Raw genomic sequence first — 26529 nt, 5'->3', positions numbered from 1 at the left:
CCTCTAATGAAGATCTTTACTTCCTTCCACAAATCACCTGTTACCTTCTTAACTCCTATCTCCCAACGTCTCATGCCTGACACATCACAGATGCCCCCAATACATCTGATAAAGGTGTGAGTGCACACATTTTCCCTTTGCCTACCTAAGGTGCGCTGTTCCACAAAAACTACGCAGGCGATTAACCACCAACTGCATGATGCAGATACTAACTAGCATACTGGGTGAATGCACTAAGTAAATTTAAAGGGCAGACTGGTTTGGCAAGAATTGGTCATCCAGAAAGTTTATCACTGAAAAAAATGTGATACTCAGGCAGACTGGAGTGGGGGCAAGGACTGGGCTTCCTCCCACAGGCAATGGAGAGCCCCGGGCGGGGGCTGGGGGCGGCAACCGGTAGATTTTGTGCTCTCACAACGATGATTCTCTTTCCTCCTTTCCTCTCGCTCTAAAAATCAATAAACTATTCTTTAAAAAGGAGAGAGAGAGAGAGAGAGAGAGAGAGAGAGAGAGAGAGAGAGTCACAGAAGGCTGTCATGCAGGAGGGGGCATCCACGAAAGCAGCTGAGGCTGGTGGCCATGTCTAGGTGGCAGGGGGTGGCTGCAGGCAGAAGGAGCCTGGCGGGAGGAATGTGAAGAATGCAGCGAGAAGTGACCAAACCGTTTCCAGGCGGGTCACTGAAGATCATGTTGTGTGAGGGAGCTTACAAAATAAAAATAGACAGGATAGCTATTCAGCCCTACTTTTCAGTTGTATCACCTGAACAGTTGTATTAACTGCTTCGCACTTCGATCTCTTTAGCTGTAAAATGTTAAGTAAAAAATTATTTTCTATGGATGAAAAAAAATTATATATAAAATTGTACTTTTTCTCCCTTTTTTTCTCATTCTCTTCTTTCTTTCTTTATAACTCAGACATTTCCTAAACTCTCCTGAAATGATGACATGTCAAGAGACCACACTAGGGGCCCTGGCCAGGTAGCTCAGTTGGTTAGAGCATTGTCCCGATACGCCGCAGTTGCAGGTTCGATCCCTAGTCAGGGCACATACAAGAATCAACTGAAGAATGCATAAATAAGTGAAACAACAAATTGATGTCCCGCCCCCCTTCCCCTCTCTCTCTAAAATCAATCAATACATTTTGGTTTTGTTTTTTAAGAGACCGCACGAGGGAGAAAGCTCCAAAGTATATGAGGTGTGCTAATGAAACTTCTCACAGATATGCAGTGTCATTCTTTACAAATTGTGCTGTTTTATTTCTGTTGTCACTTTGCTAGCCCCAACAAAGATAGCAGTTTTCAAGAATAGTTTAAATACATATACTTCTCAAGGAAAATTTACCCTATGAAACTAACAAGAGAAGAAGAGGTATAGACAATGGAAGGAGGAGGAGGAGGAGGGAAAGGAAAAGGAGAAGAGAGGGAAAGAGGAGAAGAGTAAAAAGCATCTGCTTTAAGCATCTGCTATACCAGAGGCTACGTATGTATTATCTCATTTAATCCTCACAACAAACCTAAAAGTAGGGCCTATTACTCCCATTTCACAGACAAGGAACTCAAGATTACACAAAGTCCAATGACATGTCCAAGGTAACACAGCTAGAAAAGAACTGAAATCCAAAGCCCTACAGTCTGCTTTCAAGAAGCTTATATTTTGATAAAAGAGCAAAATGTAAGCATGTGACATAAGTGAAGAAACAAAGCAGACAATATGGAATCAAGATTCACTCCTGTCCTACCCTCCCCATGGTTACCTGTGAGCAGAGCATCGTCATGGAAAGCGGCTCCTTCAGTCTCGATTCTTGGTACCAGCGGAGCCCAGCAGATCCAAAGGTAGCCTTTGGCCCTTAAGACCAAGACATACTTGCCCATTATTATAAGACACTGAGATGTTGGGGTTGCCTGTTTCCACAGCAGAAACCGACCAGCACAGACCCAAATATGCAGCACTGCTTCAGGCAGTGAGGGTTCCTGCGAAATGCTGCTCCTTTTTCTGTTATCGCCCAGACAAAAAGCAATATCCCCTTCCTTCCTGGTGTTGAAGGACATAGACGAAAATGTTTCAGTGAACTGAACATTGGTTCCTTCAAACAGAAATCATTCTTCCATTTTCCCACCACAGTCATCCTAACAAACAATATAAGAACATTGAGAAAAAACAAAGTTACAAGGAAACCATCCAAAATTCTTTCACTCAGAATTGCCATTATTAATAACAGGTGAACTTCACTCCAGACATACATAATCTACATGTGTCTACAGATTAAAAGATGGCTGAATGGATGACCAGTCAGAAATAATTTTATAAAAAGGGGAACATGTGAGGACTGAATCAAGCTTGATTTTTCTACTTTATACTTAATCTGGCTTTTCTACATGGAAATGTCCCCTACCCCTATTTTAATTTTTTTTTTTTTTATCCTCACCCAAGGACATTTTTGCATTTATCTTCAGATAGAGTGGGAGGGAAAGAGGGGGGAAGAGAGAGAGAGAGAAACATCGATGCAAGAGAGACATATCGACTGGTTGCCACCTACATGACCCCAACTAGGGCCGGGGACAAACTGCAACCGAGGTACGTGCCCTTAGCGGGAACCGAACCCGGGCCTCTCGTCCACAGGCTGATGCTCTAACTAACTGCTGAGCCAAACCGGCCAGGGCCCTATTTTAATTTTTCAATGCAGTACAGTGTTATCAACTATAGTCACCATGTTAGGCACTAGATCCTATTAGATTCATCTTATAGCTAAAAGTTTGTACCCTTTTACCATCTCTCCCTATTCCTTCCATTTTAAAGCCTTAAAATGCAATCACTTAACTAGGATATGTCTTAGTGTCTATTGTTCCATTATTTCTTAGTACACAATATGCCTTTTTTTCTTTTTATCCTCACCTGAGGACATTTTTTTTTTTTTTGCATTTATCTTCAAGTAGAGCAGAAGGGACAGAGGGAGGAAGAGAGAGAAACATCAATGTGAGAGAGACACATTGAGTGGTTGCCACCCACACGACCCCTATCAGGGCTGGGGACAAACTGCAACCGAGGTATGTGCCCTTAGTGGGAACTGAACCCCGGTCTCTCTGGTCTGTGGGCCAACGCTCTAACCACTGAGGCAAACCGGCCAGGGCTATATGCTCTTTTTACCTTCAGATTCGGTTCTTCCTTTATTTCTTGAACATTTCCCTTCTTACACCTCTACCTCAGAGCCATCGATGCTTGCTCCTACCTCCCACAGCACAAATGCAGCCCTGGGCCAAAAGTGGGCTTCCCGAGAGGTGTGCTGCCTTCTCCAGGGAAGTGAGCCAGTGTCCTTGAGTTCAGTACCTCCCTGCGTATTTTACTATAGCATGCCCCATCTCTCCCTTCCCTCCCCCAAACACACAGAATTCTTAGTCTCTCTCTCCCTCTTTCTTTCTCCCTCCTTCCCTTCATCCTTTCAAGAATCTGAAGTCTTGCTTTTCTTGCTTGTTTGGTCAGAACTTCCCTTACCTTCAAGGTGGCATTGATTCTCCCCTTTCTCTAGTCATAATGATATGGTTCCAGGAGCACAAGATTTACAATGAGGAACCTCTGGAAAGAATCTGCTTCCTTTCCCCAGGCATGCTAGTGAGTGTGACATCATCTTAAGATCTCACATCATCTTTAAGTTAATGCTGGTATACTAATATTTTATCCAGAGAAGACAGAGAAACCTACCTGGAAATCTACCTTCTCCATAAAAAACATCCAGTTTGGGGAAGATTACCCAAAATGCTTACTATGGGAGCAAATAATGTGGCCTCCAAGCAGATTTAGTAGATAAATCTTCTCTCTAAGCCTAGGGGGAGGCTCTGGTGCTGATGGCAAGAACACCGTGAAATGCAAAACCATAGAAAGGCATCTGGAAAGTAACCCAGCTCTGGAGAAACTGTGGCCTCGTATCCAGGATAAAGTGGATTCCATGTTTTCTAGGGACTCATTGAGATTAGAGACATGCTGCTTGCCAGAGGTGCCAGCCACTGCCTGCACGGATGCCATAGCTCTGTGGAAGTCACACAGTCCTCCCAGAACACTGGTTTGGATCTGGGAAGACACCCTTCTTTCAGCCTTGGCATCATGACCAAGGTCTCAGGGGCACCACTGAAAGCCTGAGGGATGTGCCCCTGATTAAAACTGCAGATAAAGTAAAATACAGTAAAGACACATTGCTGATCATGTTCAGTATCTCCACATTCTCTTTCAGGTTGATGACCCAGCAGGTATTTCACAAAGGCAGCATCTACAACCCCAAAATGCTTCACATTCTTGCTTGCTATAGGGAACCCAAAATAATAATGTCAGTGTTTATCTGTAGATTGGTTAAACTAAATGTTACATTAGTACCCTACCCTATCATCGAGTACAAGTGGGATCTGACTGTGTCAGTGGAAATCAATTTCATATTTAAAATGCTTTTGGACTGGCAATGCTTTGCAGAAACAAATGCAAGACAAATCAAATGCTTACAGTAGAAAAATAATTAAGCATACAAGAAAAAACAAGGCGCAGTGAGTGAGAACATCTGAAACAACCAATACACAAAAACATACCTGCAAGACTTCAGATATTTGAATGCTCACAGAATATAAAATTACTATGATTATCATGTTCAAAGAAATGAAAGACTAATTTTAAAATACCTGCAAGGAATAGAAGACAACTTTCTGAAGAAATTTGTTTTGTTGGCATTAATCATCTTTTATTGCAATTCAATTTAGTAAACAGAGTCAAATTACCAAGATCTAGAATGCTTAGCAAAGGTATAAGTTCTGTGTTGAGTGGGAAAATATGTTGAGAATGACTTTTCTCAAGCCCTTGGGGATGTTGAAAGAAACTGTCACAAAATCCTACCCAGAGACAAGACACTTGAAGACTAAAACGTTAGGGTTTGAGAAAATTGTTCCCTTCTCATACTGCCAATGTGTGAACTGGTACAACATTCAGGAGGGCAACTTTGAAACATGTATGAAAAGCCTGAAAACATACTCTTTGGCCAAAATCTCCTTCCAGTTCACCTTAAAGAACCAATTGCGACTGCATGGAAAGATTTGGATTAGAAGCAGTATAAATGTCCCAGAATAGGGGAATGTTAGATAAAGTATACATATCCTTGGGAAAGAAGGAGGGCACTGGGCATTGGGAGAGACGCACCGAATAAAGTCACTTCCTAGTGACTTCAGGCTCAGTCCTGCCACTTCCTCCCCAAGACTGGTATACTCCTATTGATTTATTTTTAATGCCTTTGAAAGTTTGGTATAACTTTTATTAGCTGTAACCTTTAGCTACTGACTTCATTTAACCTTGCTGAGCCTCAGTTTTCCTATTCAAGCAAAGATAGTAAAATCTACCCTGAAGCATTATTGTAAAAAATAAATAGGATAAAATATATAAAGTGTTTAATTAGTGTTTCTACATATTGGACCCTATAAATGAGAACTGCTTTTAATTTATTAAAAAGGCAATGTAGCCCTGGCTGGTTTGGCTCAGCGGTTAGAGCGTCGACCTGCGGTCCTGAGAGACCCGGGTTCGGTTCCTGCTAAGGGCACGTACTTCGGTTGCAGTTTGTCCCCGGCCCTGGTTGGTTGTGCGGGTGGCAGCCACTCGATGTGTCCCTTCACGTCGATGTTTCTCTCTCTCTCTCCCTTCCTCTCTCTCCCTCCCACTCTATCTGTACAAAAAATGGAAAAATACCCTCAGGTGAGGATAAAAAAAAAAAAAAAGGCAATGTAAAACATAATAAAATAGTATCACAGGAAAAATTGGATGTTTGTAGAGGGATAATAATTCCTCCACCCGAAGGCAACAATTTTATCGTTTCCTTTTAGATTTTGTTCATATTCGCAATTATAGTGTACATGTACTTATTTTATATATATATATTGTTTTTAATCCTCACCGAGGACATTTTTTCATTTTTTGTTCAGATAGAGTGGGAGGGAGAGAGAGGAAGAGAGAGACACATCGACGTGAAAGGGACCCATCGAATGGTTGCCACCCACATGACCCAGCCAGAACTGGGGACAAACTGCAACTGAGGTACGTGCCCTTAGTAGGAACTGAACCCGGGTCTCTCTGGACTGCAGGCCAATGCTCTAACCACTGAGCAAAACCGGCCAGGGCAAATTTTTAAATTGAGAGTTATTCTAAAGTTGCAAAATAAAAATAATACACCCTTATTTTTTATCCAATTATAAATCTTTTACATCATTTGCTTGTATTTGTTCTCCCTCACTCCTGTGTATGTGTATAATTTACACACATGCACACACAGATATGCAGATGTACATATATATTGTAATAGTCTAGTAGATGCCATAACAAAGTACACAGACTGGGTGGCTAGAAATCCAAGATGAGGTGTCAGTACAGTTGGTTTCTTCAGAGGTCTCTCCCCTTAGCTTGTAGATGACCGTCTTCTCCCTGTGTCTCACATGGTCTTCCCTGTATACATGTCTGTGTCCTAATCTCTTCTTCTTAAAAGAGCAGTCATATTGGATTAGGCCCCTCCCCTAGGCCACCTTACTTTAAGGGCTTTACCTCCAAGTCAGTCATATTCTAAGGTATCTGGGTTAGGACTTCAACATACAAATTTTGGAGTGACACAATTCATCCCATAACACACATATAAACATATCTACATGTATATGTATATAGATACACACATACATATGTATGTATATAGATACATGTGTACACACATACACACACAGATATATGTACACGCATAAATATTTTTTGTGAACCATTTGCAGGGAAGTCATATACATCATATTATATACATCACCTTTACCCCTAAATGTCTATTTTCTACCCTTAAATATGTCTATTTCCTAAGAATAACAATATTTTCTTATATAACCACAGGGCATTGTCAACTTCTTCAATCCACACTAATATTTTTAATAATGTTCTTTGATACTCCCCCCTCCCCCTTGAGTACAGAAAAGATGAAATACTGCCATTTGCAATACCATGGATAGACATTGTGAATACTACGCTAAGTGAAATAAGTCAGTCAGAAAAAGCTCAGAACCATATGATTTCACTTATATGTGGGTTATAAAACTGAAACTCAAGGACACAGGCAACAGTATGATGGTTACCAGAGGGCAGGGGGTGAGGGCATACTAAAGGGTAAGGGGCACCACATATATGGTGATGGAAGACAGTGTGACTTTGGGTGATGGGCACACAACACAACATACAGATCATGTATCATAGAAGTGTACATTTTAAACCTATACAATCTTATTAACCAATGTCACCCCAAAAAATTTAAAATAAAAAAATGCCATGCTAAATGATATGCTTTAGCAATTAACATAGTTTAGAAAACATAAAAATGTGATTTAAGCAAAACTATAATTGATACTTTAGAAAATGTTTATTTCCATATTTTCCAATGTTAACAGTGTTGCCACCTTAATGAAATATACGTTTCCCAAAATGTGGACAAGTACCTAGAGGCTGTGAGACAATTAATCACATCATAAACAAGTTATTGACTTTTCAATTCTCCATTTGATTACATGAAGAAAAGTCTCCACTTATGCTTTTAACACCACTAATCCATTAAAATGCTTTTTAACAGACAGAGAGCCAGTCATTAGGCTCAGAGCCTTGGGAAAGCAACCGAGTCTAGGCAGAATATAATACATGGCTATATTTGTGATTGCCTTTTAATTACAAGAAACTGATTTTCTATTTATAGTCATTAAATGACAAGTTTTCAGCCCTAGCTGGTTTGGCTTAGCGGTTAGAGCATCAGCCTGTGAACCAGAAAGACCTGGGTTCAGTTCCCACTAAGGGCACCTATCTCGGTTGCAGTTTGTCCCTGGCCCCTGTTGGGGTCCTGTGGGTGGTGACCAGTCGATATGTCTCTCTCACATCGATGTTTTTCTCTCTCTCTTCCCTCTCTCCCTCCCGCTCTATCTGAAGATAAATGCAAAAATGTTCTTGGGTGAGGATTAAAAAAAAGATATCTTTTTAAAAATCTGCTTTTAAAAGAGTCAATTTAAAAAATATATTATATATCATATGTGAAGGCAAAAGAGTTGGTTGAAATCAAGGACTAAAATTTGGGAAACAGTGATACAAGAGACTGAGCCCAGGGAATTCACTGCAAACTCCTGTGGTTTCCATAGAGTGTATTAGTATCTAATGAGAATAGTACGGTTAATTTACATTGTAGAACTTGGTACACTTGACTTTTTCCATGATTTGAAAGTACTTTTAAAAACACTGCCCATTACTTCCGGTCAAGACGACGGGTAGGTAAACACTGTAGCGTCCTCCCACAACCACATCAAAGTTACAACTAAACTATAGAACAACCGTCATTCAAAACCGCCTGAAATCAAGCTGAATGGAAGTCCTACAACTACAGAATTAAAGCAGCAGCCACATCCAGACTGGTAGGAGGGGCGGAGGGGACGGGCTGGTCCCACACCCATGTGTGGGGGATAAAAATCAGGAGGACACCTCGGCTGGGAAGGTCCTCCCTGGGGACTGAGGGGTCCCCGTCCCACACCAGGTGCCCCGCTCAGGGTTCCAGTGCCAGGAAGAGAATCCCCATAACTTCTGGCTGGAAAAACCAGCAAGAACTGAGGCTCAGGGAGGCTGAGGCGGCTGGAGCCCCAGGCAGCTCCTCTTAAAGGGCCCGCACACGGACTTATCAGACTCCCTCTAAGCTTGGAGGGGAGGCAGCTTGAGGGGCGCCAGAGACATATTTGGAGTGATGAAAAGCAAGAACCTACAACCACGGTTACTCTATCCTGCAAAGCTGTCATTTAGAATCGATGGTCATATAGAGTTTCCCAGACAAGGAAAAGTTAAAGGAGTTCATCACTACCAAACCATTATTATATGAAATGATGAAGGGTCTTTTTGAAGAAAAAGATAAAATATATGAACAAACAAAATGGCAATGAATACATATCTATCGACAACTGAATCTACAAACAAAATGAACAGGCAGAACAGAAACATTCTCATAGATACAGAGAACATTTTGTTGGTCGGGGGAATGGGTGAAACAGGTGAGGGGATTAAGAAGTACAAATTGGTTGCTAGACTGACAAACCTCAAAGGGAAGGGATTGGGGGATGGGGAGAAATAAACCAAAGAACTTACATGCATAACCAATGGACACAGACAGCAGTGTGGGGAAAGACAGGAGGAGGGCAGGAGTGGGGAGGAGGGGGTTAATGGGGTAAAAATAAGGAACATCAGTAATACATTCAACAATAAAAATTAAAAAAAACAAAAACAAACAAACAAACACTGACAGTTGCCCTGGCTGGTGTGGCTCAGTGGTTAGTGTCTACCTGTGCACCAAAGGGTCACAGATTTGATTCCCAGTCAAGGGCACAGACCTTGGTTGCAGGTCAAATTCCTGGCCCTGGCCAGGGTATGTGTGGGAGGCAACCAATCGATGTGTGTCTCTGACATTGATGTCTCTCTCTCTCTCTCTCTCTTCCCTCCCTCCCTATCTTCTACTCTCTTTAAAAACCAGTGGAAGAAACATTCTCAGATGAGGATTAAACAAACAAACAAAACTGCCCAGTGCCCTGATTGGTATGGTTCAGTTGGTTGAGTATCATCCCATGCACCAAGAGGTTGTCAGTTCAATTCCCAGTCAGGGCACATGCCTGGGTTGTGGGCATGATCTCCAGTAGGAGGTATGTGTAAGAGGCAGCTGATCGATATTTCTCTCTCATCAATGTTTCTTTCTCTCTCCCTCTCCCTAAAATCAATAAAAAATAAAACATTGCCCAATGACTGTAGTCTATCTATAACTCTTTGAAGTCAATAAGCCGAAAGCAGAGATAGTATAGGATATACACTTTTTTTGATAAAGGATTGGACCATTTCAATCTTTAGTTGACAGAAAAAAGTCTTTATTTTTCACCTAACACTTACCAGTGTAGTAGGCACTTTACATACACAGTCCCAGTAATCTTCACAATAGTTTCGTGGGATGAAGAGCACAATCCCATTTTAGATACAGGGTTTGAAGCAGTGAAGGAACTTTCGTAAGATGAGATAAAAGAGAAGATTAAATATATAAAGTGTGTCTCTGACATTTATATATTCACTAGACTGACAAATATAGCAAGTGTAGCGTCTGGCACATGTAGCAAGTACTACATAGGTGGTAGTCATTATTACTGTTATAGTACTTGGCAAGCTCAGAATTTAGCCTGAAGTCTGCTCAATTCAAGCCCTTGCTTTTATTTTTATAAGACCATGCTAGGCCATGTACAATTGTAGAAAAAAAAGGAAAAAAGATAACTTAAAGATAACCAAAAACAGAGTTAAATCCATGTATCATTCACTCCACAGATCTTTATTCAGGGTCTACTACATTCCAGATGTTATGAAATAATCTTATAGTCATTGCATGTACCCTTAGGCTAGCTTGGGATCCCACAGGTTGCTACACTGCCCTGTTCTTCCCCTATCAAACCCAATGCACATAGTTTCTGAGTTGATATCTACCATCTGTGTTAAAAAGTAAAACTCTTTAGAGAAAACATGTGTACTGTGATGACCACTTTATTACCAGTGTGTATCACAGTGAACAATATATAACAAACTTTAACATTTGAATAGGAAAAAGAGTTTGCATAAAAATCAGTATTTTATATATATGCTTTATTAATGTTTTCCTCCAAGAAACACAAATTAAAAAAAAATATTCCACTTTACAGATATGATCCCAGCTATGTTAAAAAAAAAAAAAAAAGACAAAGAAATTTTTTTATGGGTGATGAGACTGTCAGTATTTATGTTGTTTTCTTTACATCTATAGTAGTAGAAAGGAAAACATACAGTAAAACCTACTAATGCCTAAAAACAACCTCTGTAAAGTCTAAAAGGAGTGAACATAAACGTACAGATGTTTACAATGACCACTTACATGACCTGTCTGCTCGCATCCTTCTTACCCGCCCCTTACAAAACTGAATGGTTTGTGCAAGCAGGCACTTAAGGAGAGCATGCCCTTCTCCCAAATCCTTGAGCAGAACTATGAGGTGGTAATTAGATCACATAGGGTATCCTCAGAACCAAATCTGGAGGGAGCTGGGAGAGGCAGCCCTCTGCTGGGGAAATAAGAAAATGCAACCACCCCAAAGGATCTTGGCTGAATTGTAAAGGGCACTGAGAGCCCTTAGGGCAAGAGGGCACTCAAAAGGTATTCACTGAAAATTATTAATTTTTAAAGCTAAAACATCATTTTGGAAGTTGAAATGTAAATGTTTATTTCGGTAAATCTGAACACGTGTTTAAAATCTCTGAGCCTCAATTTCTCAACTGTGAAGCACAGAATGGTTACAAAAATGACCTCAAAAGGTCATTTTGAAAACAATGTGAAAAAATGCAGCAGACAGTAAATGTTTAATAAGTGACAGCCATTATTTTAGCTTTTATTCACATTTCATAACCTTTGCAGTAATCATTTTACCTTTTGGAACAACTTCTCCAGTGTTTGCAAAGAAGGACTCGAAAGAATCTTAGAGTTTGAGTTTAAGAAAAATGTGTGTGTGTGTGTGTATTTAAGAAGAATGACAGCTGGCTAAAGCCCATCAAAATAAACTTTGAGATTTGTTCACTGAAAATGTTAAGGTGTTAATGTTTTACATAGTTGGTTCAATTTGTATAAAACTCTGAGTTGCCTCTGAAAAATCCAGATGTCTACAATATTGACATGTATATAAACTACTATATTTCCTGATACTCAACATGCTCAGATTTCTCTAACTTCCATTTATCATACAAGTGAAACGCTAACCTTTCAAAGTTACACCTTTAAGAAGTTCACAAATTCCTATTTCTTCAAGTATATTTCTTATTTTAAACCTTCTTAAAAGAGGAAGCTAAAACTCTCAAATCCAAAGCCTTAATCTGCCACTCACAATGTATGCATATATCAAATAATCATAATGTACACTTTAAATATCTTACAATTTTTGTCAATTATACCTCATAAAGCTGGAAAAAAAATAGAAATCACACACAAAACAGCCTTAGTCTGAACCAACAATGAGAAACAGAGCAATGGAAGAGGACCTTTTATTCATCACTCTGAGCAAAAATACAGAATATATTTATTACTTCATTTTCCCATAAAGAGAATATATTTTGTATTTAGAGAAATAAAAAGTTAGTTGTCAGGACTTGCTTTTGGAGAATGATCAATAAGCTCCTTATCAATGGTCGGATATTGAAACCAGGGACCATCGCCTCTCGCACGCATTAATCTTCGTACTTCCAGCTCCTTTAAACTGTAACAAATGAAACAGCAATATTGTGAAACTAACATTTCCAAATTCAAATTTAATGAATTACCACCATAGAAAACAACCACTAGAGAGGCCTTTTGCTTTATGTAAAGTATATTGCCCCTCTCCAGATCCATGTGTATGCATAAAAATGATATATACCTATAGTAAAACTTAGGACTTATTTTTTACTTTTATTATTTTGCTTTTAGTTACCCCAAAAATATTGTTTTTAATCATCAAAATATTACTTGAACTGGTAATCGGTTCTCTCCTTCTGTCCCTGCTCTTTGTCTGGACAGAGCATTTTCATTTGAATAGTGGCAATGTATTTCTTTAATGCCTCCTATTATGGCCGTATGCTGTGCCAAGTGCTAGAAATTAAAAAAACGAAGATGCCTTCTTGGAGGAGCTCACACCCACTTGTTTATACTGTCTGTCCATCACCATTAGGACAGAAAACCTCCAGAGAGCAAAAATGATATCTTATTCACCAGCCACCAGTCTCACACTGAGCCTGGTCAACATCAGACAATTGATAATTATAAGGAAAAGAAGAAAGAAAAATCATGATTAGGAAAAACATTCTCCAACTGCAAGACCTACTTACTTGTTCCCATCCTTCTTCACAACTGAATAATCTCTATTCTACAAAGATACTTTCCCCTTTCACAGCCCAGCCTTTGTCCAAACTATCACACATTCCCGAAATAGTCCCTCTCCATCAAACCTTTTCCTTTACATTTTTATAGACTACATGTAAACTTTTTTATATGACTAGATATTTATCACATTTAAATAATTCACTTTGTTATATAGCCCAGCTGGTGTGGCTAAGTGGTTAAGCACTGACCCATGCACCAAGAGGTCACCAGTTCGATTCCCGGTCAGGGCACAAACCCAAGTTGTGGACCAGATCCCCAGTGGGGGGCATGCAGGAGGCAGCCAATCGATGTTCTCTCTCATCAATGTTTCTATGTCTCCCTCCCTCTCCTTCCTCGCTCTCTAAAATCAGTAAAGAAAAAAAAATAAATTGCCCTGGCCGGTTTGGCTCAGCGGTTAAAGCGTCGGCCTGCAGTCCAGAGAGACCCGGGTTTGGTTCCTGCCAAGGGCATGTACCTCGGTTGCAGTTTGTCCCTGGCCCTGGTTGGGTCAGGGCCATGTTGGAGGCAGCCACTCGATGTGTCCCTTTCACGTCAATGTTTCGCTCTCCTCTCTCTCTCTCTCCCTCCCTCCCTCCCTCCCTCCCTTTCTCTCCCTCCCTCCCTCTCTCTCCCTCCTTCTCTGACTGAATAAAAAATGGAAAAATGTCTTGGGTGAGGATTAAAAAAAAAAAAGAATGAGGTATATACTATTACAGAAAGATCAGCAATATATCTTTAAGTGAAATGAAGACAAGGTGCAGAAAGGTGTTTAAAAGAGAATTTCATTGTGTTAATATATATTTAAATAATACATAAAATGTATTTTTTAATGCATAATTTTTTTCTAGGAACATATACAGAAAATCCTTAAATATTGGTCACTTCTAAGAATAGACTGAGTGTCAGGAAGAAAAGAAATTGGGAGATGGGAGGTGGGAGGAAAAGACTCTTAAAAGAGTACAGTATTTGCCCAGCCAGTGTGGCTCAGTGATTGAGTGTCGACCCATGCACCAAGAGGTCACAGGTTTGATTCCTGGTCGGGGCACATGCCCAGGTTGTGGGCCTGATCCCCAATGTGGGGCATGCAGGAGGCAGCCAATCGATGTTCTCTCTCATCAATGTTTCTATCTCTCTCTCCCTCTCCCTTCCTCTCTCTCTAAAAAATCAATAAAGGAAAAAATTTTTTTAAAAAAAGGAGTATTTTTAAAAAGAATTCCTTTTAATCTGACAGATATTATCTCCTAATTATTCCCTAGTCTCCACTTTAAACAGGCTAATTCTCACCCATCTTCATTATTTTACATAGAGAAGCGTACAGCACTGATAGTTTTATTAAAATTTTTCTTATGGTTTGACTTTTCACCCCCCCCCCTCAACCCACCCCACCCCAACCCTTTTTTTTACCGTAATTCAGCCTTTTCAGCTTCAATTTGAAGGATGGCCATTGTTCGTTCATAATTCTTTTCAGGACTATCGTAGAAAGTTCGGGCAATCCATCTTGATATAGGATGCTACAAGAGAAAATTTGTGTAAAATTAGTTTCTGAACAGTATTTTGCTTTTCCAGCTTACTATTCTTTACAATGATAATCTCAGATAAACCAATAACACTATGTGCCAACTAATTTATCCCTTAGGTGGATACTATTTTTGTTCCCATTTTATTGATAAGCAAATTGCACAGAGTTATATAGTTACTAAGGGGCAGAATCTGAACTCAAACCAGGCCTGTCTAACTCCAAAACCTGTGCTGAGTATCTACAGTGGCAGATTTAGGAGCCAAACACAGAATTTGGTGATCCAAAAAATGCAGCTCTTTCTACCAGGTGGGAAAGATCAACTAATTGTATGGCTTATCTTAAGATTTTTTTTTTTATCCTCACCCAAGGACATTTTTCGATATTTTGTTCAGACAGAGTGGGAGGGGAAGAGAGAGAGAGAGAGAAAGAGAGAGAGAGAGAGAAAGAGAGAGAGAGAGAGAAACATTGACGTAAAAGGGACACATTGAGTGGTTGCCACCCACACAACCTAACCAGGGCCGGGGACAAACTGCAACTGAGGTAGGTGCCCTTAACAGGAACCGAACCTGGGTCTCTGGACCGCAGGCCGACGCTCTAACCACGGAGCAAAACCGGCCAGGGCTTATCTTAAGATTTAATAATGAAGTACTTCTTCCCTAAAATAGAATTCACTCAGATAATAAAACATGATAGGATAGACTCTAATAAGGCCACTCACTACAACACTTGTGAAGACAAGTAACAGAATTAATTCTGGGTTTTAGGAGCAGTCAGTGGTAAAATGACTAATTAATAGTGCAGGCTCTGGAGTCAAGACTACCTGGGTTCAAATACTGGCCCTATGTCTTGTATAGGTCACTTAATTTCTTTTAAGCCTCCAATTTCCTCATCTCTAAAATGGGAATATTATAGTACCTTTTACATGGAGTGAGATACATGCAAAACACCACAGTGCCTGCCACGTAGTAGGTGCCCAATAAATGACAGCTAGCACTAGTATGATAAAATCTTTTCTATGGCATTGAACTTGGAATAAAGTGTGACTGTTATTCTGCTAGTTTGAGAACATACTGCAATCATCCTTTAAAAACCCATAAAGTCTAAAATAATAAAACAATGCAGAAAATTACCAAAAGAATCTCTTGTAAAAAGAGAGCACAGCCCTGGCCGTTTGGCTCAGCGGTTAGAGCATCGGCCCGCAGATCAGAGAGTCCCAGGTTCAGTTCCCGCTGAAGGGTACATGCCTCGGTTGCAGTTAGTCTCTGGCCCCGGTTAGGGTCGTGCGGGAGGCAACTAATTGATGTGTCTGTCTCATGTTGATGCTTCTCTCTCTCTCTCTTCCTCCTTCTCTCCCTCCTGCTCTATCTGAAGGTAAATGCAAAATAATGTCCTCGGGCCCTGGCCGGTTTGGCTCAGCGGTTGGAGCGTCGGCCTGTGGTACAGAGACCCGGGTTCGGTTCCCGCTAAGGGCGCGTGCCTCGGTTGCAGTTTGTCCCCAGCCCTGGTTGGTCGTGCGGGTGGCAGCCACTCGATGTGTCCCTTCACATCGATGTTTCTCTCTCTCTCTCTTCCTCTCTCTCCCTCCCGCTCTATCTGAACAAAAAAAAAATGGAAAAATGTCCTCGGGTAAGGATATAAAAAAAAAAATGTCCTCGGGTGAGGATAAAAAAAAAAAAAGAGCACAAAATGTACTTATTTACTTGATATCAAAAACTGAATATAAAACTCTATCTTAATTGCTGAATTAAGACTAACCAGTGCATTAACAAGATACCCAAGAGAAAGTAACTTTTGGTGACTATACTAACCTTGTAATATTCCCAGTGTTCTGGGATATAGCCTTCTGGAATTTCTGCTAACTCTGCTTCACCTAATAAGAGAAAATAGTGATTTTCAACTTCAGCATCAGGAGTGTAAAATATCAAGTCTACACTATTTAAGTAAGAAACCAACCTCTTGAGGTTTTAAAGTGACCTTTGATTTGTATCAATGAAGATAGCTAATATTTTAAATTCACTTCAATCTGGTTGTGATTCATTAGATATTTTTTAGATGTCTTTTATATGTAAGGCATTATCTGTAGGATTATATGAAATTTTCCTGTTTTGTGTTTATACAGTATACCAAGATATAATAAAAGACATTATTCCTTTTGGTTTTCCCAATACCAACTAGATAAAACATTTTAGAATTCAAGAAGTCCTTTGAGAAGAATTTCCCATAAAAATCTAACGTTTACTGACACAATTCCATTCCTTTTTAGATTATAATTTTATGTGTTCTAAGATGGATAAAAACATTCTGTCATCCCTCAGCCTCTCGTTCATGTATCTCTTTCTGTTTTTCTTATTCTGTCTTATCAAAGCTGGATTTGGGAAATGAGGAGGAAGACAAGGCTTTCTGAAGCCTTTTATGTAACCACTACAGAATGGATGACCTAAAGCTTTTGGAAGAAAACCAAGATGTTTAAAAATAAATAAAAATCATTGTACACTTATTGCAGATTAAGATTTAATTATTTTAAAATAAATTTCAATGCTTACGATTACTTTATTACTTAAAGAGCCTTCCCTTATCCATAATTTCTCTTTTTTAAAAATGTATACAGGTTTTTAAAATTCATCATTTTTTAAATCAAATTCTTCAGGAAGGAGGGACTTACCAATGAACACATTCACTAAAGTTATGCCAATTGCTACTGGAATCCCAGTCAATAAAATGTAGAATTTCTGTTAAGATTAAAAAAAAAAAAGTTTTCACACAACCATTTCTAACTCTCTTTCCCCACCCTTAAATTGTCCTTATTACATGATTTCCATATTTCTTGTAAGATAAACTTGCCAAATTGGAGATGCAGTATCAAGTTATTTGTTTCTGTGATTTTCTTTTGTTCTAGTTTTTAGATGCCTAAATTTAACACCAAAAATGAAAGAAAAAAGGATTAATTGTATAATACAAAGTATATTTAAGTGATTTTTCATTTTTTGGTTAAAAAAATGTAATGAAATTTAGAAATTTTTGTATTAAGAAGAAAAGTACGCATCAAATTTTACACCAGAAACCTATATAATTTTATTAACCAATGTCAACCCAATAAATTCAATAAGAAAGGAGTGTAAAAACATCAGGGTGATTTCAGCCACAGTATAAAGTCTGAGTTGGCCTTGACAAGAATAGTGGGAGCTCAACCAAGGGGTGGAGAGGGGCATTAAGCACGATGACAGAGCAAGAGAAGGTCTGGGGGCAGCCCGTGCTTCAATGGTGGACCACGGCTTTAAAAACAGTGGCAAGAAGTCCAGATAACCTTCCATCTTCTACATCCCTACTTTCCATTATGGACCCTTGAGTTAAAAATGTACAGTCAGTACTCTGTTTCACTCTCTGAATCAATGTTCCTAAACAATATAGAAATAAAGTCATATCTCATAATAATGGAGTTCCTTATGTAAAGAAATACTTCAATTAGTTCTTTGGTAATTTAAAGAATATTTCAGTAATATAAATAATTATCCCCAAATAAATCTATTTTCAAAATTTTATAATTTATAGATTTATCTTTGTCAGAGAACAGATTATTTTTCAAAACCCCATAATCTTGAGAAGAAAGGAATGGCTCAATTTTTACTTCCAATAAGCATAAATCTTTTTTGAAGAAAAAAAGGTTAACTAACTTAAAAAGAAATTAACAAATCAGACCTTACTACCCATCTCAGTATCTTTTGAGAACAAAACATGAATTTACAAAATAAAATATTTTACAAAATAAAAGATGTTTTCTAAATAGGCCAAAATGTTCTTCCTATCTACATGAAAAGAGGTCAGTTCAACAAAAATTGTAACTCACCAGTAAATTCAAAAAACGCCTGTCATAGAATCCAGAAGGTTTGACAACAAACAGTCTTTTCCCATGGTCTCCACTGTGTCTCACAGGAGCTGGAAATATTAAATTAGCATGTTTTATAGTAGCTTCATATTAGTATATTATTTCCTGAGATAAATTCAGATTATAAGAAAATGTACATGCATAGATGTTTAATATGAATTAAAGTAAAAAGTGCATGTTCTTTAAGTATTTAGAGCAGGACAGGTAGGGCATCTTTAAACAGAGATTGACATAGCATTCTAAACTGTAGCTTTCTTCATTTTCATTCAATGTTAAAGAAATATATAAACAATTGTTTGAATTTGTTTCATTAGCAGACAGGAAGGTCAGCTACTCTTGGTGGGCTACTTTGTTTATTCACCCTCTGCAATAAATATCTGCTAATGCTGCAAAAGAAATAAATTTAAATTATGCCATTCCATGAGGCAATAAAACTAGAACTTGCTACAAAATAGATGAAAAGATATTCATTCAACATATATCCAGCAGGAATTTGACCTTGTTACAAAAGTAAACACTCTACATATCTTGATAAAATCCCTTTGTAAGCCATTTCTCATTACCAACATCCTCCTCTTCAAATCCTCCCAAGATGGTATTTAATCAAAAATTGCTGGAGCCCTGGCCTATTTGGTTTAGTGGTTAGAGCATCGGCCTGCGGACCAATGAGTCACGAGTTCAATTCCGGTCAAGGGCACGTACTTCGGTTGCAGTTCGTCCCAAGCCTTGGTCAGGGTCATGTGGGAGGCAACCAGTCAAAATGTCCCTCTTGCCCTGGCCGGCTTGGCTCAGCGGTTAGAGCATCAGCCTGCGGTCCCGAGAGACCCGGGTTCGGTTCCCGCTAAGGGCATGTACCTTGGTTGCAGTTTGTCCCCGGCCCTGGTCGGTCGTGCGGGTGGCAGCCACTCGATGTGTCCCTTTCACGTCAATGTTTCTCTCTCTCTCTCTCTCTCTTCCTCTCTCTCCCTCCCACTCTACCTGAACAAAAAATGTCCTCGGGTGAGGATAAAAAAAAAAAAAAAAGTCCCTCTCACATTGATGTTTGTTTCTCTCTCCCTCTCTCTGCCTCCCTCCCACTCTATCTGAAGATAAATAGAAAAATATCCTCAGGTGAGGATTAAAAAAAAATTGCTGGAGAAAAGTGAGGCCAAATTTCATTCCTGGATCTTCTTTCTATACCATTTCCTTCCTTGGAAGTCTGGAAAGATCACACAGACGCTCTAAGCCTTTCTTCCGGAAGCAGGAAAGGCTCTGTTACTGAGAACCCAGGTTACTCTGCTTCAGTTGGTAACTGCATTCTGTATCTGTTGTTCAAGCTTCAGTGCCTGGAATGCCCTCCCCTTTACTGAAATATCTCCTTTAGGCCCAGATGACATATTATCCTCCAAGAAATCAACATTCTTTCCAACCAGAAAAGACCTCCCTTACCTCTGAATTACTGTATATTCTAGGGAAGTGTGTAATTGCTTTCGCACCCCCAATGACATGTCTTGAAGGCAGAAACTGTTCTCTTGATTTTGGTATCACCTGCAGCAGCTTGCAATGAATTTAGGAGATTAATTCACAAAAGAATTAGAAGCTGGCATGAATTTACTAAGTACAATTCATAATACTAAGGCTTTTAAAATATCAAGGTGAGAGACTTCCAGTCAAGATGGCAGCATAGGTAGATGCGGTATCGCCTCCTCCCACAACCACATCAAAATTACAACTAAACTACAGAACAACCATCATTCAGAACCGCCTGATATCAAGCTGAATGGAAGTCCTACAACTAGGGAGTTAAAGAAGAGGCCACATCGAGACTGGTAGGAGGGGCAGATAAAAATCAGGAGGAACACCTCAGCTGTGAAGGTCCTCCCTGAGGAGTAAGGCATTTTCTTCCCACACCAGGCGCCCCAGCTTAGGGTTCCAGGGCCAGGAAGAGAAGTCCCCATCACTTCTGGCTGCAAAACCAGCGGGAACTGAGGCTCAGGGAGGTTGAGGCTGCTGGAGCCCCAGGCAGCTCCTCTTAAAGGACCCAGGCATGGACTTACTCAGACTTGTTCCCTCTGAGCTCCAGCACCGAGGAGAGGCAGCTTGAAAGGCACCAGAAACATATGGGGAAGAACTGAGTTGTTTAGCATCGGGGCGGAGTCTGGAGAGACAGCTTTCTCCCAGACAGCTGTGCTGGCGGAGGCTGGTGTTCCTTTGGTGAGCCTTTCCCCACAGGGCAGGCAGAGGGCTGCCATATCTGGGTCTCCAGCAACCTGGCTCACACTGTTTGCCCCACCCTAGTAATTACCTGAGGCCCTGCCCCACCCAACTTTTGGGCCCACCCAAGCTGTTTCCAATTGCTTTACTATAGAATTGGTCGGTTTTGTCTCCTGCTTCAGATTTTCCTAAATTCTCTCAAACAAGCAACCAATGGCCTCAGCGAGCAAAGCCCCATACCTCTTGCTAAGTGGCCCCAGGCCTGGCACTAGAAGCAGCCAGCCTTGGTTCACAGCTTGGCTTTGCCTAGGCACCTCTAAGCCCAGCACAAGAAGCAGCCATCTGTAGATCACTTTGTAGCTTATGCCTGGTGGCCCCGGGTAGAACAGGCAGTGGCTAGCCTTGCCCCCAGATCAAGCACACCCAGTGGACAGCCTCAGACCACAATGAAGCACCACCCAACCACCTCCACAAGTGACACACTCAATGAGTGGACTCAGTGGGTACCAGAGCCCTGCTGAAGTAAATCTTGCTCAGTGTGGCAGTTCCCTGCACAGCTGATCCTCCAAGGTAGTCAGAGGTCATGGCCAGTGGGATAGACAGTCCTTGTGGCCGATCAGCTTGAGTAAATCCCTCCCACTGATGTGCCAACAGCAATCAAGACTCAATTACTACAGAAGGGTGGACAGTCCACATGAGGGGTGCAACTTGAGGGCCCAGCTAGAGTGATCAGGACCCCAATGGACCCCACAGGACACCTACTACAATAGACACCCTATAAAGCCTAGGAGACATAGTAACTCTACCTAATACAAAGAAACAAATACAGGGAGGCAGCCAAAATGAGACAAAGAAACGTACCAAATGAAAGAACAGAACAAAACTCCAGGAAAAGAACTAAACAAAATGGATAAGCAACCTAACAGTGGCAGAGTTCAAAACATGGGTTATAAGGGTGCTTAATGAACGTAGTGAAAACTTCAAAAAACTTACTGATAACTTCAAGGAACTTAGTGAGAAGATCACAACATAGAAAAGGACCAGTCAGAAATGAAGGATGCACTAACTGAAATAAAGAATAATTTATAGGGAATCAATAGTAGAGTAGGTGAAGCCAAGAAGCAAACCATCGATTTGGAATATAAGAAAGCAAAATACACCCAATCAGAACAGCAAAAAGTAAAAAAGAATAAAAAAAATGAGGATAGTGTAAGGAGCCTCCAGGACAACTTCAAGTATACCAACATTTGCAACGTGGAGGTGCCAGAAGGAGAGAGCAAGAAATTGAAAACTTATTTGAAAAAATAATGACAGAAAACTTCCATAACTTGGTGAAAGAAACATACATACAAGTCCAGGAAGCACAGAGAGTCCCAAACAAGATGAACCCAAAGAGGCCCACACCAAGACACATCATCATCAAAATGCAAAAGGTTCAAGACAAAGAGAGAATCTGAAAAGCAGTTAATTGCCTACAAAGGAGCTCCCATAAGACTGTCAGCCAATTTCTCAAAAGAAACTTTGCAGGCCAGAAGGGAGTGGCAAGAAATATTCAAAGTGATGAAAAGCAAGGACCTACAACCAAGATTACTCTATCCTGCAAAGCAATTATTTAGAATCAATGGGCCTATAAAGAGTTTCCCAGACAAGGAAAAGCTAAAGGAGTTCTTTACCACCAAATCAGTATTATATGAAATGTTGAAGGGAGGAGGGGAAGGAAAGGGGGGAGGAGGAGGAGGAGCAGCAGCAGCAGCAGCAACACGACAACAACAACAACAAAATATGAACAATAAAATGGCAATAAATATATATCTATCAACAATTGAATCTTCAAACAAAATGTACAAGCAGGACAGAAACAGACTCATAGATACAGAGAACTTTTTGTTGGATGCCAGATGGGAGGGGGCTTGGGGGATGGGTAAAAAAGGTAAGGGATTAAGAAGTACAAATTGGTTGTTAGACTAATGAACCTCAGAGGGAAGGGTGGAGGGGTGGGAAGAGATAAACCAAAAAACTTATATGCATATATGCATAACCAATGGACATAGACAATAGTTTCTTTTAGAACACTGAGCTCAATTATTTTGTTAAAGTCCATCAGGTCAGGGACTGTCTTATTTAATACTGTTATCTCCAGTACTCTTTAGTGTCTGCCACATGGTAGATGCTCTATAAATATTGTTGTATTTACATTTATTATGTAAATTAAATGTCGGTAAGGGATTCTTCCTTTGTCCCTGAAAGTAAAGCTACTCAGAAGAGACAGTATACTTCCAACTTTCCCCTTCAATCAGACAAACACACAGAGAGAAAGACACAAAAACTAACTTGATGTTGTTTCAGGGACAACTGATTACAAATGACACTACCAATAGATACGGAAAATGTAACAAACAAAAAACTATGGAAGACTAGTCTAGGTGCATTCTAGCAATATTAATGCAGTTATTAATGTGAACTGCTTGCTTTAACAACAATTATTCATGACATTAAATGTGCTAGAAAACTCAGTACCATTAGCTGTTCTAAAGTATATTTCATAGCACTAAACTCTTTCCAAATATTCTGAGCCTTCATACTTGTTTATGTATTAGGGCCATGTGCTTAAAATCTAAAAATATGAGGGTAGCCCTGGCCAGTGTGGCTCAGTTTGTTGGGTCAAAAGGTTGCCAGCTCAATTCCTGGTCAGGGCACATGCTTGGGTTTCAGGCTCCGATACCAATAGGGGGCATGCAGGAGACAGCTGATTGATGTTTTGCTCTCACAAGGATGTTTCCCTCTCTCTCTCTCTCCCTCCCTACCTCTCTCCAAAAATCAACTTTAAAAATCTTTATAAAATAAAAATAAAAATATTAGGGTGAACATTACTTACACACAGGTGACTGCCAGGATTTGTGCAACTCAGACCCTCCTGCCATGAAAATAGGTATCTTCCACTATTTTGTAAAGTCTGAAATTTTACAAGTATTCATTAACTATGTGCAACTAGGTTTCAAAAGCAATTTTTTAAAATGCAAAACCTCGGGAAAGTTATGTTTTGACATCTGTGGTCTTTGTGAGATCAAATAAGATACTGTATGATTTTGTGCATGTGTTTCCAAAACAACAGTTAAAAATTGGTCATTTTCTTTCCCTCATTCTCAGACTATTCTCAGTTAATGGCACCACCAACTCAATTAGACAGGCTAAAAATCTCAGTCGTCTTCCTTGTATCTAAAACCTCATTCATCAGTTGTCAAGGCCTCTTGATTTTAAGACTCAAAATTTCCATTTCTTTCCACTTCTTTCTACGTTCTCTTTATCTCAATGGTTTAGGTAATGAACATTCCCTGGAAGCCATCCAATATTCAGAAGCATCTTCTTACACTACCAGTGTTGCTTTCTTGCTAAAACACTCTCTGCTGCCTACAAAATAGTTAATATACTTTGGTTTATATTCATTCCCTCCCCTCACCAGTTTGGTCCCAACTTCCTTATTTTTATAAATTTATTTTTCTTTTTCAATTACAGTCTATATCCAATATCATTTCACATTAGTTTCAGATGTACAGCACAGTGGTCAGAAAATCATGTACTTTACAGAGTGTTCCCCACTATGCTTCAGGCACCTACTTGGCCCCATATATAGGTATTACGATATTATTGACTCTATTCCCTATGCTATAATACATATTTCTGTAACTATTCTCCAATTTCCCCTTTTTTTTTAGCCTTCTTGCTCAACAGCTACATATACCAAGAGCCCCATATTCAGATATATCAGAAAACACTTTTCTGCCTGTATTTGTACCTGTTCAAACTACCCTAGAATCCAGTTAAAATGCCCCATCTTCCATGTCTGAATAAACTCCACATGTCTTTATTATATAATAATTTTAATATTGTTCTCAGTTTTGTAAAACCAAAATATGCACACTAAAAAAATAAAATAAAGTCCTGGCCGGTTTGGCTCAGCAGTTAGAGTGTTGGCCTGCGGTCCAGAGAGACCCGGGTTCGGTTCCCGCAAAGGGCGCGTACCTCGGTTGCAGTTTGTCCCTTGCTCTGGTTGGGTCGTGTGGGTGGCAGCCACTCGATGTGTCCCTTTCACGTCATTGTTTCTCTCTTTCTCTCTCTCTCGCTCTCCCTCCCACTCTGTCTGCACAAAAAAATGTCCTCAGGTGAGGATAAAATAATAATAATAATAATAATAATAATAATAAAAAGAACTAAAAAAGAAAAAAAATGTGCACATCAGTCTTCAACATTAAAGTTCACTGCAGCTAAGGGGAGAACTTTAGCTCATTTCTTGAATCCCCTGCTATTTGACATTTAATAAATAATTTAATTAAATAGAGAAAATACATTAATCTGCTTGTTTTCTGAGAAAGGTTTTTACTGAGGGTAAATAAAGATAACATGACAATACTAGCTGTTTAAGAAAGATGTAGCCACAGGGTAAAAGGCTAGTGCTAGGTGCTGTAGATTTTTCCCATTCACTCTAAACAACTATCTTATAAGATAGGTTAAAATTATCATTATCTCTCTTTTTTTACAGTTCTCATGGTAAGAAACAAACTCATTTCAAAATGACATTTCTAGAAATACACGAAACTCTGCAGAAATACAGTTCAGGGTTCTAAACACTTGTCAATCAGAAAAATATTAGTTGAATTTTATTTCCCTGTCAGGTCAACAAAACAAGCACACTTGTAATAAATGTCCTCGTTATTAGAGATGAAAAAATACAGGTTTCCATAGATTAAGTGCCTTCCAGTTAATTTCCAAGATGTGATGACCCAAGGTCACAGCTACTAAACTGTGGAGCCAGGATTTGAAACCTAGGCCATCTAACTCCAGAGGCAACGAAACAAGACAAGGTTCTCTACCCTGCTAGAACGCACATTAGGGGCAGACATAAGCAATAATATAACAGATTAAAACCTTTCATTGCACAGTGACAGGTTAAGGCTTCACATGCAAAATACCTTCGAAAGCAGGTACACAGCTGAAACAGTAACCCCCAGTACCGCTATTAGACCCCTTCCTGCTCCCAGTGGAAAGGGCACAGATTACCTGTAACGATCCTTCCAGAACTCCAAGAGTGGAGAACAGCGCATAAGGGCAGGAATATTTATCGCAGTTTATTATCCAGGCATAATAAAATACCATCCACCAAGCATTTAAAAAGGAGAATATTTGCTTTTTTTTTTAAAGGCTTGCAAAGGTTGTTATCGAGGAATGTTAGCCAAGTCGTTTGTAACAGGTCAATTCCTGCTGGAAATTTGCTGAATACTTTCCATCGTTTCCAGCAAGTCCCTATGCATAATGCCTTACCGTGCACTCTCCGCCTGTCTACACAAATGTGAGCATCAGCAACGTAACTTCCCGCAAAGTGGGATCAGCACCTAGTTCAGCGGGAAGTACTAACAGCTGGTGCCCGAGAGACAATGGGTATCGGTCCTTTCCGACCTCAGCTTCATCCCCAAATTAACACCAACTGGGAAGGCTGAATGGTAAAGTGTTTCACAAATGCTAATTATTCATTTAAAGGCGATCAATCGGACTGCTTCAAGAAAACCCTCAAGCTCCTCACACAGCTCTCAAACCCAAGCCCGCAATTTCTGCCGGCTCCCTCCAGGTCCCACCAAGGTCACCCTGGAAGAATCCTCTAGCTCTCACCCCGCTTCCCCTGAGAGCGCTTTCTCCCAAAGTCAGCACCCACCTAGAGGTTTCGGAAAGCCACGCGAGAGAAAGCCCCCGAGTCCAAGCCGAGTGCCCAGGCGGCGGCCAGACAGAGCGGCCACCGCGGTGACCGAAGCCCGCTGCAGCAAGCTCATAGCCGCCATGCCTACTCCGGGCAATAAGAAGCCCCGGGGAGAGTAACGGGAGCCGAGAGGGCCAATTCACCTTCGAGGGCAAAGGCGGAAGACGGCCATGTCGAGTGAGGGCAGAAGCCGTTTCAGCTCTCTTTCCGGTCGGAGCGAGGCACCGGAAGTGACGCCATTA

The 26529-nt window shown here is 40.2% G+C and overlaps 1 protein-coding gene across 2 annotated transcripts; it reads right to left on the bottom strand.

The window, feature by feature from the left end:
- Positions 1 to 10759: 10759 nt before the first annotated feature.
- Positions 10760 to 26408, bottom strand: NDUFB5 (NADH:ubiquinone oxidoreductase subunit B5). 2 transcript variants are annotated; one of them, XM_036242940.1, is made up of 6 exons: positions 26246 to 26404; positions 18310 to 18398; positions 17128 to 17194; positions 16274 to 16335; positions 14351 to 14457; positions 10760 to 12305 (listed from the first exon to the last, which is right to left on the bottom strand). In XM_036242940.1, the coding sequence occupies exons 1-6, from the start codon at positions 26367 to 26369 to the stop codon at positions 12185 to 12187; spliced, it is 570 nt and encodes a 189-aa protein (XP_036098833.1). In that variant the 5' UTR covers positions 26370 to 26404; the 3' UTR covers positions 10760 to 12184. The 2 variants fall into 2 exon arrangements, with proteins under 2 accessions (XP_036098833.1, XP_036098834.1); XM_036242941.1 differs by lacking the exon at positions 14351 to 14457 and having other exon boundaries at positions 26246 to 26408.
- Between the last annotated feature and the right edge of the window lie 121 nt (positions 26409 to 26529).

Source organism: Molossus molossus, unplaced genomic scaffold, assembly GCF_014108415.1.
Source record: "Molossus molossus isolate mMolMol1 unplaced genomic scaffold, mMolMol1.p scaffold_m16_p_5, whole genome shotgun sequence".
In the NCBI taxonomy this organism is placed as follows: domain Eukaryota; kingdom Metazoa; phylum Chordata; class Mammalia; order Chiroptera; family Molossidae; genus Molossus; species Molossus molossus.
The sequence above is the reverse complement of the archived record's forward strand: the minus strand, read 5'-3'. Positions and strand labels throughout refer to the sequence as shown.

Excerpts from the sequence above, each read along its gene's own strand:
- NDUFB5 (XM_036242940.1), bottom strand. The coding sequence starts at position 26,369 with ATGGCGGCTATGAGCTTGCTGCAGCGGGCTTCGGTCACCGCGGTGGCC. Across the intron at positions 18,399-26,245 it reads TGGCTTTCCGAAACCTCTAG|CTCCTGTGAGACACAGTGGA; the intron begins GTGGGTGCTGAC and ends TAATATTTCCAG. Across the intron at positions 17,195-18,309 it reads GGCGTTTTTTGAATTTACTG|AAATTCTACATTTTATTGAC; the intron begins GTGAGTTACAAT and ends TAATCTTAACAG.